At 53.5% G+C, this 18,937-nt stretch overlaps 1 protein-coding gene across 1 annotated transcript; it reads right to left on the bottom strand.

Annotated features, from left to right (window-relative positions):
• Positions 1 to 1,803: 1,803 nt before the first annotated feature.
• Positions 1,804 to 14,680, bottom strand: CPR14 (cuticular protein 14). Its single transcript, XM_011140347.3, has 4 exons — positions 14,393 to 14,680; positions 6,758 to 6,894; positions 4,719 to 4,993; positions 1,804 to 2,287 (listed from the first exon to the last, which is right to left on the bottom strand). The coding sequence occupies exons 1-4, from the start codon at positions 14,405 to 14,407 to the stop codon at positions 2,283 to 2,285; spliced, it is 432 nt and encodes a 143-aa protein (XP_011138649.1). The 5' UTR covers positions 14,408 to 14,680; the 3' UTR covers positions 1,804 to 2,282.
• Positions 14,681 to 18,937: the final 4,257 nt, after the last annotated feature.

Below are 18,937 nucleotides of genomic sequence, written 5' to 3' on the forward strand. Positions count from 1 at the left end.
ACGATGACACCGCGGCGTCGCCTCGCGTCGTCGCGCGGGTCGCGCAACCGCCGAACTTTCGACGTTCATTCAGACGTCGCGAGCCGCGAGAAAGGAAGGGAAGAAGCCGCGTAGGCTCGCGACGAGAGCATAACTTCGTAACATTGTCGTGTAGGAGGGTATTAAGCCGTGTTTGTACATGGCGCATTCTATTTTAGCGGGTTTCTCCGGCCGCTTGCGCAACGTCGTAGCATTGGCCGCCGTTGAATTATCTTGTCAGTCAACGCGAGGTGTACTCGATAGCCGTGACGTGACAGCACGCGTGTCCGTCGTCGCGTCGTCGCGGAGATATTTCGTGAAAGGACCCGTCACACCGTCCGTCGTGGAAGTCGAAATCGGCGCCGCGACGCGACCGGCAGCCGTCGTCGTGTCGTCGTCTTCAGCTGTTGTCTGCATATGTGTATGTGTGTGTGTGTGTGTGTGTGTGTGTGTGTGTGTGTGTTTCTCTTCCTTTTTCTCGCTTGAGACTCATTGTGCTAAAACGGACTCGTTAGCCGCCGGGTAACTGACTCTCTCGCGTGCGAGGCGAGGGTATTTCGATGGAACGTTCAGTCCGGTGGAGGAGGAGGAGGCGGAGGAGGGCAGATTAAAAAAGCAACGCTACGCGAGGCAAAATTGCATAATGACGGTGCGAAGAAGTCGAAGATGCGCCCGCGCTTTTTAACCTTTCCAGCGGGAGGCGAGCGAGCGATCGCGGTGAGCGAGCACCGCGGAGAGCTTCGCATTTTTACGACGAAAACGCGCGCGTCTCCGCGCCGTTGTTCAGCATTCGCTTCACGTTGCTTCCCGCCGTCGTTTCGCGTTTACGGGCAATGCGCATGTAAAGCGAGAACCTCATCCCCGCAGTCTCTCTTGCTCCCTCTCTCTGCCCTCGTCTGTCTCCCTCTCGTAAAATTATTCGCGTGCGCACCGCTTCGGCCGGGACTCGATATCTAAATAACAGACTCGGAAATGCGCAGCCCCGGCTTGCGAAACACGGCGGACGATCTCGTGAAAAATAAAGAGAGCGCGCGAGCGCGACCAAAAGTGCAGCTCGCGCGAGCCACTTTGAGTAGCGGCCGTGTCATTCTCCCGGGCTCCTCGCAGACTTGGCAAGTCGGCGTACGATAACAAAGAGCGAATCCGCAAGGCTCCCCTCGCAAACGAAACGATGTATAAATTTATGTTTCTCACTGTGTGCGGCGCAACGCGACGAGCGAACGCTCGAACGAGACGAAAGACTCGGCTATTTGCGCGCTCCACCCCGACGAGGGGTGTCGAGAATATAACACGTGACGTTGGCAAAAGCGATGAAAAGACTAACGAAGAGTCTGTAATTTGCGAATTTTTAATCGCTTCCAATCAAATCCGTGACTTTCACAAGCGAGCGCTTCGTGTTTCTCGTTTGATCTGTCAGCAGTAGAGCCTTTTCCGAATACATTGTTATTCGCGAAAGAACAACTCGCCCGACGTCCATTCCAGCCGCTTATCTGGAGAGCATCAGCGAGAGTCCATTTTTCGTCAATCCCCCCCATTTGTTTTCTCCTCACACGCGGACTCGGAAGCGGACCGAATTATCGATCTCCTCCCCCGAAAATGGACTGTCTCTCCCGAAAACAAGCATACGCTTTTATCGTCGGCGGAATTAGTCGCGTCGCGCGTCATCCCCGCGCGCAATCGGTTAGCCCCCGACGCTAACCGGCGCGAAGCAAGCAGGGAAAGGACGGCGGGGAAGGGAAGAGGGGCGGCCGATATCCACAGAACGATGAGTCGTGCAACGAGAGATTTTTCCAACTTGGGCAAAACGCTTTTATTTATATACAAAAATCACAAGTTAAGTATACATATTATGTACTATTAACGGTCGACGCGCGCGCGTATCAGCGACACGCGCGTGTCGTTCTCGTTTACATTCTCGCGTGCGAGGCGGCGGCACGCGCGCGCGCGCGCGCACGCGCATCTGCGTTGCACGCGGCATTCCTCCGTCCCTGATGAGACCGCTGAACAGTGCGCTTTATTTTTTCTTTTTCCATCTATAGGTAAGATAAGATTGAGAGGGAGTCTCTCGGGAGTACATAAGAGCTTATTATATACCGGTGTCTCATGCCTTGTCGATTCGTGTGTTACGTGTGTGTTGTATAGATCCTAGATTAATATACCACACTATATTTATTTTTATGTTTGCGTCGAAAGCTCGGGGTCGGGTTGTTGTCCATGGCAAGCTGGCTCGGAATCAGGTCACGTTTGAGGTAAAGTTGGGCTGATTAACCTGCAACAGAAGGGAGAACCGCGGGAGCGTGACGACGATTGTCTGAAGTATTTAACGGGTGCGGCTCGCGGAACGTCACCGTCGTCGTCGTGGCGGTAACGGTAACGCGGTTACAGGCGGGATGGATAGAGACACGCTTTATTGTGTCTCGCGAGCGCGGGAACTCGCGAGAGCGCGACACAACCGCGGAGGCTACCGACTCCGGAGATGAGAGATAAGACGCGACGGAAGGAGTGAAGGGAAAGAAGAAAAGAAAAAAGAGGGAGAGAGAGAGAGAGAGAGAGAGAGAGAATTGTGTGAAGGGAGAATCTGAAGGGATAAAGACGGGATCGAGGATAAAATGGCGAAGGGGGAAATGTTGCGCGGGAAAGAAGGTGTCCGCTTTAAAATCGGGGTCAACTGCTCGAGGAGGGTGGCGGGATAGTGAGAGAGGAAGGAGGGAGAAGAAAGGATGCGACCATTGCCCGCGGGAAATGTGCGGCTCGACGTGGACGTTCTCCGCGTGCGATTACGCTTCCGCCTTAAATCTTTTGGCGCGTCCGCTCCTTCGCGAAGGACCGGCCAGGATGTCCCGAGCGTGTCGTCGCCGCACGCAGCCGCGTATATTTCTCGATGGGACTATTATCGGCGAAATATGGGTGTCTTCCTCCTCCGGACGAGTCGACGGCGCGTATCTCCATGTCGGCTAGGTAACCAGGTTTCGCTCCGTAAAAGCGGTTAACGTGCGCCGAAATTGTTTTCGTTCCCGGTGCGCGGTCGCCACAAAGATATTTTCGGTTCACCGGTGCGCCCGGAATCGGGCCAATTTCAATTTCGAGTCCAGACCAAAGTGAATTAAACGACGCCACAGCGAGTCTCGTGAGCCACCGCCGGCCGAGCTGCGATTGAGTAAACTGATTTGTCCCTCTCTCCCCTCGTCCCTGCCTGCCCTCCCGCCGTCAGCATCAGCACCAGCATCACCATACTAGTGCCAACCTCCCATCGTCCCTCCCCCTCCCACCCCTTTTGCGTTTGTCCGGCACACACAGCGGAGGACGGAGGCGTCGCTTAACACACAGGGAAATTTAAATGGCTGCTTGATCAAAACGAGTTACGAGCGGCGATCAGGATCCGTTCGACGTAAATCAATTTCGCGGCGGAACCTCCTCCGATTTTTATCATCAGTTTGTCCGCGGGAATTTCTCCCGCGTTTCCCCCCCCCCCGCCGGTCCGCCGTGATTCGCTTACACGCGTGCGAACAGTCCCGCGTGTTTCCCGAATTTCAGCCCGCGAGCGAGCGAGCGCGAGGACCACGAGGACGGCGACAATGGCGAGAGCAAAAAGAAGCGGCGCGTTTTAATCGTCCGCCCCAGATGTCGACGCCCCTTCCAATTGCGAAATTAATTAAGCCTCCCCCCGTCGGAGCACAAAGAAACTTCAACCGCCAGCCCGGCTCGGGCAGCGTCGCGCCGAGCGGTCGCGTGAGTGATATCCCTTAGGGGGACGTGGAAATGCTGTTTCAAACATCATGTCTCTTTTCAAGTCGCACGCTTGATTATTAATCTACCCTAATTGTGTTGCCGACCTCGCGATAAATCCTACATGCTGACGAATGTTTCTACGCGCGAGTGCTTCGCGATACACTTCGCTTCGCGTCTCTGCGCCATCGGGACTCGGAAATTCGCGTTTTCGTGCAGCGCGTCGGGCTTTTGCGAGTTCCTCTCGCGTAAATTTAACATCGCTCGGCTCGCATTTAAGCCGCGCGTCCCGATTGGTGAACGAGTCATCTCGTCGTGAAAATAAACAAATTAACAAACTACGCGGATAATGAATTGTGAATAAAGTGTCAATGATATGCGTATTAAGCACAAAGTTGATCTTGCCGGAGAGCCTGGACATTTTCATCTTCCCGATTTGTCAAGTGACTTGAACCGGTCTCGGATATTCTCTCCAGTCCGGAATACTTTTGCCTCCCCGTTGACAGTTTTAGTTTCGATCAAGTTAGAGCGCAACTGCACGGTGCTGACACAGCTAACGTGAATAGACATCTGACACCAATTGTCAACCAATTGTTTTTTAAGAAGTCGACGAGTAACTGTTCGAATCGTTCGAATTGTAATGTTATGATATTCCGGGATGTAATTCCGTGACTCTTAATTTTGCTTGAAATTTGCAGCAACCGACAGCATGGAAGATTCAAAGTAAGAATGCATAAGTACGCAATGGCTGATCCAATTGTCGCAAATTGGAACACCGTCACCGATCGGGACATTCTCCTTGCCCGTGAGTTGACGACCGGAAATCCCGCTTCGCGATTCCGAAGCGCGTGCTGTTTCGCGCGTCGCCACTTGGAGGAGACCGATATTACAGTGGAAATATCCCGCAACACCGACACTCGAGCTCCGCACAAGGGGAGAACTTCATTATTTAATTGGGACGGACGGTCTCTCACCTCTCACCGCTGGCCTCTGTCCGCCGTCGTCCTCCTCGGGGTGAGCGGCGTTCCATTCGAGCGCCCTTTGGATCTCCGGCGGGATGGGCGGCGCCGTGGGAATGTGGGAGCCCTGCACCTGGAAACCGTTCTCGTCCGCTACGTACGTGATGCTGACCTGTTGGCCGTCCGGCGCTGTGTACGAGTCCGAGCCCTGCGAGACTACCGGCGTCTCATTGTCCACTTGCTTCGGTTGGCCCGATTCCTGATGGCTGATCCCGTTGCTCGTTTCGAAGCTACCGGGTAGAAGGAGAGAGAGAGATCACGTAGTAAACGCGCGGTATATTCAAGCGCCGGCGACGCCGGCGATCTTGCGTCTCTTCGGCTCTTCTCTTCTCTTGTTTGTCCGTACGTTCGTTCTAAATTTTCAATGCTACCTTGGGAAATTCGCCCCGTCGGCGTTTTCAGTCCGCTCGAGAGAATGCACGAGAGAGGTTCTTGCGTTTCTTCCGCAAAAAAGGATATGTATACAAAAATGTTTCACACGTGTAAAAGTTCCATCCCCCTCCCCTCCCCGCCACACGTGTACCCCGCGTCACCCTGTGATTGATCGCACAGAGAAAGAGACACGGGGAATTAACGCTGGCAGTAGCCGGATAAATGTGAGGATGAAAACGCGTGCGAGTGTAAAGGATCATCGATGCCGCGATTAGACTTTCACTCGGACTTTCACGTCTCGGAGAATTCCAGCGGAAAACACGCGTGTGCGCCGTGCGTTGCACAGCGCGCGATACAATCCGTGGCCTAATGACTCCATCAAACCGATGGATGGCTGCGATGGATCGAGCCCCATTGTCATCGATTCGGCAATCGACCGGTGGGGAGGGGGGAGGGGAGGGAGGAACGTACCCGGGCGCGAGGGAAAAGCGCCGAGGAGCCCGGGAGAGGCATCGGTCGGGTTGCGGAAGCCTGAGAAAGAGGCGACGCCATCGTAGCGGAAAGGTCGCTCGGCGGAGAAAGAGTCCGCCGGCACAGTAGCGACTGCTCCCACTCGCGCATAACAACGGAGTTATGCAGAAGGCAGACCTCACGCGGTGGGCGACAATTGGCAGCCGCGCAACGCGGCGAACCGGTGCCATCTGGTATGCTTGTTCGCGGGTATATCCGTTGACCTTCTCGGCACGGCCATTGTTCGCGTCGTGGGCGAAAAGGATGCGAATGTTGAGCGTGGGTCGCGAGGAATGTTCACCTCGCGCAGGATCCCTTCGCGGATCACGTCGCTGATGCGCCAACGACGACGGCGCAATTGTTGCTCGACTATGATGGAGATGAACCCGAGATAAGTGGCCGCTCGCTTTGTGCCGGCCGGTTTCCACCGTGTATCGAATTAAACGAGGGAGGGGGGAGGAGAACGATGATCTTTCTCCCTCTTTCAGACGAATTCTTTTTTTAGGGGGATCGACGGAACGACTGGGAGCAAAATGGGCTCTCCGAGTCTCTTCGAGTGAACTCCGCTCGACGAGTGGAGCCGAGTCGCTCGAATTCGAGAGGAATCCTTCATCTTCCGAGTCGTCGAGTAAATGTTTTCGTTCAAAGCTGAAGAATGAAATTCAACGTACTCCTCTGCGTCTCACATTCGAATTTATTCGAATCGATTGAAACGTGCGCTCGTACGGATCATAGACTTATATTCGAACTGAGCGCTCAATGAAAGACTGCGAAGGTGCATCCGAAAAGGATGATCTACGCCGTCTTCGTCCAACTTGACTCCTGTTGGAGGAAGCTAGACGAAGCTAGTATGCCTCTGCGAACAGTCGAAGAAGAATCCAGCTGTTCTTTATATCTTGTCTTCCAAGTAACAAGGCGCTGTCTACGTGTCTAAGAGTCTCCGGTATGAATAAAGAATCTACTCAAAGTTTGAGCTGAACATTTACTTTCGTATTCTTCTCCGCATGGAAGTGCCTTCGCGATCGCTTCGAGTGGCACTTGCCTCGAAACCAGACGAAGAGCGCGTTAGAGCAAAAGAGAAAAAGAAGAGCAACTTTGATATCGTAACTCACTTGTTTATGTAATTGCCATCGAAGTTGACCTCGAGCTGCTGCGACGTGATGACCGCATCCTTATCGGCGCCGCCGCCGACCGGTCTTTGAGGTGCGCTCAATGTACCTGTCGTACATAGTACGACTGCCACCAACACCTGTCGAAGATCGCGCCGATTAGTTCCCTCCGAGTCGTAGAGAAAAGCCAAGCCGGCGAGGAGCCTCGCGACATTGGCGCAGCGCCTAGGCGCGGGCCGCGAAAGGTTACGTCGCCCCGGGTAGGACGCGAGCGACGGGACGCCGCGCCGCGCCGTGTCGAAAGTCGCGCGGTTGGAACTCGCGGAATTTCAGCTCATCGCGCCGTCCGTGAGCGCGGAAAATCTTGCCGCGTTACCTCACACGCCGCGTAATGTCAGTTTAATGTCTCAATGCCGGCGGGCCGTAAATGCGCGCGCGCTTTTATTATCGCGTCTCGAACGAGTAATCTTCACGGCCCCGCTGTAACGACGCAACCATGCCGAGCGAAATCATCGTGAAATCGCTCGCCGAAAGAAAGCGACAGATAGCGCGAGTATCGCGGGCCGCGCGAGTCGCGAAAAGAAAGCGGAGGAAGAGCAGGAGCGGTCCGTTTTTTCTTTTCGCGATCGGCGGAGGGACACTTCGACGTGAATATTAACGGGATTTAACGCGTGGCGGAAGCGCGTGCTTCCCGTTTCAAAATCGGCATTTTGCCGATTTTCTCGGCGACGAGATTCGCTTGAGATCCGACTTGAGCGCGAATTGATCGCCGACGAGCGGCCACGTCGACGGATGTTCGAATCCGTATCGCGAGAATAGACGGCGGGGATCCGTAGACAATGGCACGCCTCGCTCCCGTCTGCAAAACCTTTCGGCTCGTTCAAATATTCATCGAATTCGTGAGAGTACACGCGAAATGGGTCGGCCATGTGTGTGTGCACGTGTGCGCGCGGGGGGCACGGTTGCAAAGGGCAAACGAGGACGATAATGCTTAGAAACTGCACGGCGCAGTTACGTCAGTTGCAAATGACATTATGAAATACGGCGAGTAATGACAGGACGAAAGTGTGGTACCCGAGCAACGCGCCCGTTTTTCTCCCGCATGAACGCGCCGCGCGCGGTGAACGTGCAATTTCATTCACGAACTTCGTCAGGCTTCAATCTAGCCGAGGGCGAGCGGGAATCGCCAGAAATGTCAACCGGCTTCAAGATGCTCTTGCCGTCGCGTTGTCGCTGCATTATGCTGCTTTTTCTTTCTTTCCCTCTCGTTCTCCCTCCCTTTCTTCCGCGCGAAATTAGATTTCAAAATTGAAGCTGTCGAGTGTAAGGAAAACAAGGATAAGTTCGTCCGAACGCGTTATTTACCATGCGATTAAAGCGACAAAAGATGTAGGATCTTGTTCGCTATTTTGTTGGTTTTTTCATTCTTGATATTGTCGTACATTTTGCGATATGTTCTGCCGCACCTATGTAAGTTGAGCACCATTTACCGACAATTTATAAAAAACTCGGAGCACAGCTTGATAAAAAAGAAAAAGAAAGAAGAAAAAATCTCAGCATGACGAACAACGCGGCAATTAGATACTTTCGTGTGCAGCGCGCGAAAGATATCGTTTTGTCGATCCCGGCAAAGCGGATTCGCGAATTTCAAGCTCGCGCAGTTAATTCCAATTAATAATAGCCGGCTCTCGCACTCTCTGGATTTCAGTCGAGCCTGATTTTTGAATTCCGACTCAAACGCGCACGAAACTGCCATGCGATGAAACGCGCATCAGAGGATCGTTTCGATTGATTCCCCGTTAATCGAGCAACGAGCGATTAAAGACCCGTCCCGGCAAAGCTCGCGGATTAACGAAGCTGTCACGTGTAATTTACAATAGTCCGTGATTTTCGAGCGATATCAAGCGCGATATAATCGCGCGATAGAAAATATCCGCCCGTGTAGCCATGATTTGACTAATAACAACCAGCATGGCAACCGAGGAGAGAAAGAGAAAAGACGAAAGACACCGAAGCTCCTCGATCGCTCCAATTTTCGCCGAAAATTCCGCCGAAGGCTGTCCCCCACCCCCGATTTCAACCCAAAATCGTAACAGCTCTTCAGCTTCTCTCGCTTCTTCCAAGAGCAAACAAGAAGCACAGTAAACGTGACCATTTCTTACTAATTCGCGACCTCTGCCAACTCTGTCCACTGCAACTCCGACATTTCGAGGAAGTCATTGAAACGAGATGGAAAAAGCGCGAGTGAGTTTTCATTATCCTCGAAACGAACGACAACTCCCTCACTCCGTTCCCAAACGAAGCGGCCGAATGATCGATACGTTCGAGAGGCGCCGCGGCGAGACTCTTTTTGCGGCCGCGAAGCTTCGGCAAGGAAACTACTTATGCAAACGCGCTTATATCGAGGATCGACATTTGCTTTCCCGTTAGCCGGCCAACCGGAGAGAGGCCGCTAATTGCCTCTCGATACACGTAATTTCGAGGGAGGCCAACGCCGTTGATGATCGTTACGACGCCGGCGAGACGTCCACGAGGCTCGCGCAAGATTCTCCTTTTTTCCCTCCGTCTCTCTGCCGCCCGCCTTCCACTTCCTCCTCATTTTCCTTTGGAGAAAAACGCTCGCGAAACGCCGCGGGATTGTTTGCGCGCTCGTAATCGTGATATCTCGGCAAACAAATCGTTATCTGAAATGCTAATTGATCGCCGTGCTCCGTCATTAAGCCGGCCGAGGGAAAATAAGCAAACGCGGAAAGTGCGTCCCGCGGACGCCTCGCCGGCTGCGAGAGAGGCCACGAGGATTATCATCGCGTAATAACGCGGCGTTACGGCGTTAGCGGCATTAGCGCGCTCCTGCCGACGCGTGCATCGTGTAATAACGCGACCGATTATGAAAGCCCGGCGGGACGAGGAGAGACGGGGCGGTCGCGACTCTGCTCGCGAGGCCGCAGGATCACGGAGGAAGCGTGGGCTCCTTCAGGCGCGCACGCGTCCAATCGTGTGTAGATTTTCGCCCGCCGACTTGAACGATACCGTAATGTCGGACGGTGCAGCTTCTTTCACATACATACATGCGCGCGCGCGCACGCACACATAACTCCGTTGATGACGGCTTGCCGAAGCGTCACGTGCGCGCAATGACGCGAGCGCGAGCAGCGAATTGTGGTCCGCGGGAAAAACTTGCGCGAAGGACGTGTTAATTGCGAGACACGTTAATTGCGCGATCTCCATGCTTCTCCCGCCGTCTCAGCGGCGGCGAGTCGTCGCAATTGCGTGATTTTTGAGCGCGAATAGGCGTGCGAGTGAGAGAGTAAAATTACAAAAAGAAGAGAAAGAGGAGAGAGAGAGAGAGAGAGAGACAGTCTTTCGACGAAGACTCGAGATCGCCGCGGTTGAGACGCCGCGCGCGGTAAAGAATTCCCCGTTCGCGAATTCGCGCTCGTCGTTGAGAGATGCGCGAAAATTTCGCTCAGAATTTCGCCGAGCATTTTGCGTTTCGGCTTGTGAGTGTGTCTTGGATTTCGCGCGCAGCGGCTCCGGCGAGGGGAGAGAGTACTCGAGGTTGTTAACAATGTTGATCTTTGCAACGAGTCAGATATCGTTAGCGGTTATACGCGGTCGTAACGATGTTAATCAGGACTCGCGTTTCGTAAGTGCGCAGGCGCACGCATGGAATAACTGACCGACCAACTGACTGACTGACTGACTGACTGACTGACTGACTGACTGACTGACTGACAGACCGACGGACGGATGATGCTGCAATGCGAGAATAATCTCCGACGGAGGAGTACACCGATTGTGTTACGAGACGGCAATAAAATATGATTAGCGGGATATGAAAGACGCCGCGACTTCGTTTCTTTTCGTTTTTTTTCGTCGTTTCTTGCGACGCGTCACCTTCGCTGAAGATTACCGGGAAACCGATATACACCGCGCATCGGCAACGACGAGCTGACATTGAGGATCTTGATTTCAATGACATTCTGAGCTCTCACGGGAAAAACAAGGATACACGCGCTTCCGTTGCGTAACGTTGTATCGCGCGCGCGAGCGCTAATTCGCCTTGAAAAATCTTCACGCGATCTGACTCGCGGCGAGTGTTTTTTATCGGAGTCTGAGGATCTGCATCCTCTTCTCTCCGCCTGCCGGCAACTGAATCCCCGCAGGGGATCCTCCTTTCCGCCCCCGCAGTCCTGCAAAATCATCCGGTCCTGCAATGTGTGCACGGTAAATTGTGAAATTTGCGCGCACGCGACGCGTATTTAAAACGCGCGATCAAACATGTCGGACGCGAGTGTAAACGAAATTTGTGTAAATTACATGCTGCAACGTCCCGAAATAATCATAATTAACCGATAATTAGCTGTACGCAAGTGGCAGCGCGCGTCGTATCGCCCGTTGCTCTTTCTCTTTGTCCCTCCCTCCCTCGCTCTTTGCCTCTCTTTCCCGCCCGGTGGAATGGGTCGTCAAAATTACGTGCATGCGCGTGTATACACGTATACCGAAGCTCCGGGAATGCGCGTGTGCAATTATCATTTCTAAAGGCAGAGGTGTCACCAAGGATCCACCGTGTGTGACGTAACTCCCCTCCGCGCGGGCGCGCCCTATTCATCACGGCAATTATATTCCCAATTCCATATTTATTCGATATGCGCAAGTGGCCGCGCATGCGCCACGCATGCGCGGCCACTTGCGTCACTCGCAAAAGAGAAAGAGAGAAAGAGAAACATAGCTCGGGCTGTTGAAATGATCATGACTCGCCGACACCCGGTATACACACGAGCTGTTTGTCAGACGCTCTTCGTTTGGGAACAACCCTTCTCTCACGGGCGACAAAGACAAAGAGGACGCTATCGGGGACACAGCGGCGCCTCGGTCGCTTCGACGTAAACCGAGAACATTAGTAGCGACGTGAAACCTCGAATTAGACGGCGAGGGGATACGATGTTGCGAAAAGGATGAAGAAAGCGCGAAAGGTGCGAAGACACGTGCCGAAGGTGACTCGGGAGCGCCGGCAACGCGTTCATTCTTTACGCCGCTCGTTTTTTCTTCGCATTTTCTCCTCCGCGGACTCCTCTACTCTAAGGAAGAATTGCTCATTCCGGGACACGCGCCGAACTCCGGACTAACGTTCTTACAGCTTTGGCTTTTAAATTCGAATGTTTAAATTTTCGGCATGTGTCTCGACGTGTACTCTACGTCAGAAAGTGAAATATTCGAATTTGAGGAGCAGAATAACAAGAATGTGAGAAAGCTAGTTACGATCGCGGACAGAAAGGTCGCCCGTAATTTTTGGTGCCACTTTCAAAATGCATCCGTCTCTTGCCAGATGAAAGAGCTCTCCCATTAGGAAATAGGTTCTTCTGTTAGGTTAAGCGGACATATTCCGAGATTCACATGAAAAAGATTACCGGGCAACCTTCCCGTCCACGAGTCGATACTTGTCCTGGCAAGTTGGTATTTTTACCTTACACGTTTGTTCTCTTTTCCTCGTAATCTCATTTAGCTTCGTTCGATTCGCGCGTTGACACGCGCAATATCGAGAAGCGTTCTCTCGCGGTGTCCGCGTTCTCGTTACCCACCACGTTCCCCGCCGAATCCTTCTGACCGTTCTACCCGTTTTCCTCCCTTCCTCTCTCTCTCTCTCTTCTTTTTGTAATTTTACAGCTCGTATATCATGCATATATGAAAACCGGCGAGCAGACAGCGGGATTTGGCATTAAACGCGCCGCGAGAATCTGGTATCCATTGTCTGCGAGGCGAGTATAAAATCCGCAGGACGCGTACTTTAACTCTCGCCCTCCCTCGCCCCGGGCCACTCTTTTGGGACATGTATGTTGCATTGAATCGCCGTGCTTCTCGAACTCGGCGCAACAAGGTTTCGCGTTTCCAAAGCGGGTCCACGATGTAACGTCCGATATGCATTTCGCGGATTTTCACAGTAAGCGCGCGGTGAGGCGATCGCGCGCTTTCTCGAAAGCGTCGCGTCGCAGTGGGTTCTGTTCGCACGTCGAAGCAGCGATTTTCGCGGCGGAGCTTTTGAGAAATCTCTCTTTCGCCGAGAATCGCGCCGGCTTCTCGAGTCGCGATACGCGAAATACGATGACGCGCGCACACACACACACACACACATACACGTGCATGTGTATGTACGCACGAACACGGCGACACGTTGCTCTCACGAGATAGCGCGCGAACGACGTATATCATATTTACTAATATATACGAGAGCGCGCATCGTAAAAATTGCCGAAGTCGCACAAACTTTATCGGCTCATTTCCGCGAACGGCTTCGTGAAAAATTCTGCTGATATCGGGTCGCGGGCGAGGGGCGTGCGCGAGGCCGAGGAGGATTCGAACGGCGTTGAAATTTATTCGATCGAGCGGCGCTCGGACGAGCGGAGACTCGGCCGTTATTTTTGCCTTAATAACGCGCTGAGAAAGCGATCCCGACGCTCTTTCATTATCGATAAGCTCCGCGCGCTCGCAGCGCGCGACGCTACGCGAGGCGAAATCCGCGCGCGAGTTCGTTAAAACTTCGGCCCGCCGCCGTTCGGCCTGCGCGTGTTTTCCCCTTTGAAACACGGACATTGCATGTGTGTGTGTGTGCGTGTGATTGCGAAAGCACGGGAAAATGTGTGTTAAATAACGGGAAAATAAAGATGACGGGGCAACAGAGAGAATAAAGACAACCGGAAAGGCATTCGCCGGAGCATTGAGGTGGACGTTTTCGGACGATTCTTGGAATGTTTCGCTTTTCTTCTCCACCGTGTCGCGTTTAATCAGCGAACGTCGAGTCTCGGTGAAAGTGACAAATGTGTCTCTGTCTCGCGCTCATTATGACAGCCGACGTCTACTTTCGTTCGACACTTCGGGAACAGCCGCGGATGCTGCGCACGAGTCTAACTCGCTCTCGGACGTCACGAGTTGCGAAACACCGTTGCGACGCGTTTCTTCGGCCGGGAACGAACGAAGCCGCGCAAATCGGCCGATTAATTAGCGACCGATAAGTTATCGCGACACAGCCGGCTTACAGGCCGGCTGTGTGTTGCGAAACGATTCTCCCGGGTGGCTCGGCGCGTCGTTAATTTCGCGAGTACGTAACGTCGTCAGAGCGCAACGTGAGCGCAATGAAACTCGCGCGCGCGCGCGCGCGTCTCGCCGAAATGTCATCCCATATCGCCGCCGACAAATCGCGCATAAGTTCGAAGGCATCTCGCGGCCCGACGTCGCGGCTACACTAATCTCGAGACAGCGGGACGTCTCCTCGCCGACGGGGAAACTGACGTTCGTTACCTAACGTCGCGTCGCGGACGGTTCCCGGCATGATGGATGAGCCGAGATTTCCGAAGGACGAGAGAGCAACGTGTGTATATACTAGCTCTCTAGCTCTATCCATCTCTCGTTCCCTGTCTTTCCCTCTATCCCGTCCTTACGAAGGTGAGTCCTTTGCGAGGACGATACACCATCGGTTCGCCCGCGAGAACGAGAGAACCGTCTCTCCGCGAGAACGATCCCGGCCGAAGGATCGCGCGCGTCTAAACGCGACGACGACAACGACGACTACCACGACTACCACGACGACGACGACGACGACGACGACGACGACGATGGCAGCGGCGGTGGCGAGGTACCTACCTTGATAGTGTACATAATCTCTCTGTCACACGAACGCCGACGACCAGAGGAGCTTGAGAGATGCAGATGGGTTGGTGGTACTTGTGCTTCTTCGTCAGATGCTTCGGCTCTTTATATACGCGACGGTGCCAACGTGGTGCAGTGAAAGGGGTCATCCCTGCCCTCTCTTCACAATACACTTCTTCTGACCAGTGCATCTTCGGAAAAATGTCTGGGATGAATCAGGAGGTGGTGACTCCTCCGACACGTTTCTTTCTTCGTCCTTTTCTCGTGTCTTTCTCTTCTTCTCTCTCTCTCTCTCTCTCTCTCTCTCTCTCTTCTGATTTTTTCTTTTTCTTTTTTTTCTTTGTCCGACCCTCTCCTCCCGACCCCCTACCCCAATCCTGCCCCTCCCATCATCCTCCCGATGAACGTTCCGGTTCACGCCGGCCAGTCGAGATCGATTCCGATGCGCTTCCTCGATCGAACATCCGGTCCGCATCCTGCGAAAAGAAGAGGAGGGGGCGACGTGTGAAACGGCTGCGGTTTCTTTCGGGATTTCGCGCGTTTTTCAGCGAAAACGTGGGCGGAGTCGATGGATATCGATAAATCGAGGAAAAATACATTGCACTGCGTTCCGAGGAAACGATTTTAAACACAATCTCGCGAGGTATCGCGTCGACGCGAGGTGCTTCTCGTCGATGATGCGCACATTATCGTTCGTTATCTCAATTTTGCAATTTTTCTCGGCCGTCAATTTAACAAGCAAAAAAACTCGGGGCTTCTTTATCTCTCAATTGATGAAAATCTCTCCCCCCTCTCTCTCTCTCTATCATAATATATCCGAAATATAATATATAACATATACATCTCTCACGAGAGGGGGAGAGCGAGGTACATTTGACACACCTACACGAAGCACCGAATGCCTCGTCGATCATAAATCATTCCTCAGCCTCGGCATTAAATTCCTCTGCCATCCGGCCATCCTCGATTTTTCCTCGGCGAGAGGCGAGTCGGGCGGTCGCGGGACGACATCCTGCATATTGAGACAGCTCGCGCGACCATTGTGCGCGTCGTCAATGGACGCGGATCGACACGTCGCTCTCCTTCTAGCTGGCGCGACGGGCACGGCAGAAGCCGTCGCTCGCGGCGGCTGGCTCGCGCCCGACGACGGTTACGTTCCAAGTGGAGCAAAGTACATCGCGCTGCGCTATCGGACGAGTGTGTGTGTGCGCAGGAACACACAATGTCTAGGTCGCATCTCGGCGTGACGCCCTGCGTCGTTCGCGGACGAGCGCGACGCGACGCGACGCGACGCGATGCGCAGCGCTGGCGACGGCGATTTCCTCGCACCATTCATAACGGCGCGACATGTAGCGCGATAGTGCGTCACGGGGTAATGCATGTACATATACGGGAAGCGCATACTTTACACGCGCGTGTCAAGTCGCTGATAAGCCGCTTGTTGAATCCCAACACGCGGACGATAATCTTAACCGCGCGCGTGGCACGCGCGCATATTTCTTCGCGCGCCGCGAGGACGTATGCATGTCACAGAGAGACGATACGCTCGACGACGACGCTGGCCGTTCGTTTACTAAAACACGATGTTTAACGGATGTTCGGCCGATAATCCACGTAACGTTGTGCGCCTCGCATATACTTATTTACTCACCGTGCGCCTGCTTTATTTCGCGTCCCGCGATCATCTATCATTATGGTGTTTTCATGTTGCATGTTGTCCTGATATTTTTGCCCGTGTTGTACGTTATTCATTCTTTATCGCTTTTTATTTACCGCTATTATCATCGGGCTTTATTCCAATGTATTGTGATTTGAATTATGCCCCATACCGGGTGCGGTCTCTGTGCTATTTTCCTCTATGTCCATTGTCACATCGCGTTGTGTGTGTGTGTGTGTGTGTGTGTGTGTGCACGTTCGCTGAAATTGGTATACCGTCAAAGCCAGCGGTCTATTAACTTCATTCATACTTTCCCACCGTTTTCGTGGCTCTTACGAAATGGAGTTTTGAGGTCGCACTTATGACATCATCCGCGTCGAAAGTGAACAGCAATAACGACGACCCGTCGTTTCCAGGATTCGCAGAAATCAAAAGATTATTGCGCACTCGCCACTCGTCATGCGACGCCTCGTCTCGCGAGCGCGCGAGCGCGTCGATGTATGATACTCTCGGGAATACGAAATCTTCATAACTCGGTCGGACGGATCCGCACACTTGCGTATAAAATATTTTCCACTTCTTCCTATAATGTAACGCGACCACACTGAGCCGCGCGCTGACCTTTGCGATCGCTATCGGCTACTTTCGACTTTTACGATTAGCGCCAGATCGTAAATCCGCGATTAGATTACTTGGAGAAGCACAATGAGAGAAGTGACAAACTGCGAAAAGAACCGTGATAATCCGTTTGATAATCGCCTAAGTCGACCGCGCCTTTGGTTGACTTTTTCTTGTAAAAAAAGAGTAAAAAAAGAGAAGAACAAAAACGAAAAAAAAAACAATACAAGTATGCCCGTCTCGTGTTTCATGTACCACGAATTTTGAAAGCTCCGTATTTGCCCCGTCGGTTCAAGCCTCGCGATTTAGCCTGAGAATCGAGTCAGTTTCGTGTCGCTTCGCTGGAAAACACGCGAAATTCTCTCGCGTACTCTCCTTCTGCCGCGGACTTGTTTCTCCGTTTCAGCGATCTGGCTTCCCTATGTCGCCCATTCAAAAGCGCCCATTCAACTCTGACATTTGTCGCCAGCGCACGAAAGTCAGCTGATTTACAGTTTTCGCGAATCTCCGGCAGCTTTATTCGCCGGTCGCGGCATGCATGTGTGCGTTTTCACCGCCGCGCCGCGGTGCACGTCGGTCCTTGAAATGAATTACGTCGACCGTTACGCGACGCATTCCTCGCGAAGATCCGCCCGGTTGCGTCTCCCGGGCCGCAATCGCGACCGAGGGTGGTCGTTCGGTTCCCGAGAGTGTATGATCAGCCCGACTTTCCAATCGGCTCCAGGTAATTAGCCCCTCGTTACGTCCGCGCACGGGAGCTGTGCCCCTTCGCCCCCCGGCTCGCAGATCGGCTGGTGATTTCGCGCTCTCGCTTTTGACATTCTCGTAACAACTCTCCGGTGATGATAGCGCGGGGGAACGCAGCGTGGGCGTGTTGGCGCTTCGCCGATCGTCTCTGCGATTGCTCTTGCGCGCTATTCGGTCTTTTGGTTCTCCGGCTCCGGCAGGTTTCCAGCGATAATCCGCGCAGAAAAGCGCGCGACGGAGAAAGGCGAGGACTCGATTCCTCAAATCGGCCACGACGCGCGTTTTCGCTCGCGCGAAAATGTGTAATTCGGTACGAAGACTGGTGATCTGACAACCGACGCTTCTCTTTACAACGTTTCTCTCAATCTAAAAGACAGGACAGATCCCTTATTCCGAAAAAGAAAAAAAAAAACGAAAACATACGTATCGACGCTTCGTTCATTCGTTAATTTCCAACGAAGACCGCAGAATCGATTCCCGGCGAAGGGCAACGAAGCCACGAAGCCGCCCGTGACGAATTTTCCCGTGGTCGCCAGCGGACTAAATATATATTCCCTCGGATGTCGCATGCAAACGCTATCAGATGCAGGATAACGCGTCAGGGTGACGTCATCGGTCCCGTCGGCGCGCCTAACGGCCGGATAACGCAGAAACACAGATACGCCCGCACACATTGTGTGGCGCATCTGTGCAATCTTAGCAACCGCGTGCTTTGCGTAATTTCCAGTCATTCACAGGCCGGAGGGGCCCAATAAACACCTCGGCGGCGGCGCCGCCGTCGCGATCGCCGCACCGGCCGCGAGCTTCGGTATATAAGCGCCTCGATCACTTCGCGAAATCTCGCATGAATAATTAACGCGTCTTCGAAACGCGTCTCTGCACCGCTGCCGCCAAGCCGATAGGCCGATAGGCCGACAGGCCGTTCACCTCGTTTCGCGAGCGAGGGTGTCGTGCAAAAGTTCGATACCGGCGGAGTCTAGCCGGCCGGAGAGATCGGCGCGAGCCGAGCCGCGTGGCTGCGAGCGGTCCCTTTATTAATCTTCGTGTCGAATGTGCGCAACCTTTCTCGCGAGCCTCCACGGCCATACACCGACATTTACGTCGTGTCATTCATGTGACGCGCCATCGTGCGCGAGCGCGCGCCGCCCATAGAATGCGCACGATCCCTCGGAAGGCGATTTGTCCTCGAGCGCACGGCGCGCGGCTGAAAGGATTCGCCCTCGGGGCGCGCGTGCCGCTCGTCCTGCTGCGTTCTTCCATCGGATACCATTTGTGCCGATATCAACGGCCGTCCCGACGCTCGCATCGAGAGCGGAATACCGCCAGGAGGATGAGGGGGGAATCCGTAGCCGCGCGAAAACCAGACTGACGAGACTCGTGGAGTTGAAAGATTAAGGGTGACTTTCACCAAACTCCGTGGTTAATGCAATCGACCATCTGCGATATCGCTGCTGCCTGGTCGTTCCTGCTCTGCTTTGGTAAAGCAGGAAGGAATTATTAATCGGACGATTGTTGTG

This window comes from Harpegnathos saltator, unplaced genomic scaffold (genome assembly GCF_003227715.2).
Source record: "Harpegnathos saltator strain DR-91 unplaced genomic scaffold, Hsal_v8.6 scaffold133, whole genome shotgun sequence".
Lineage (NCBI taxonomy): Eukaryota > Metazoa > Arthropoda > Insecta > Hymenoptera > Formicidae > Harpegnathos > Harpegnathos saltator.

Bases quoted from the DNA above. Each gene is read 5' to 3' on its own strand.
- CPR14 (XM_011140347.3), bottom strand. The intron at 4,994-6,757 runs GTGAGTTACGAT...TCTACCCGGTAG, and splicing joins GATGGCAATTACATAAACAA to CTTCGAAACGAGCAACGGGA.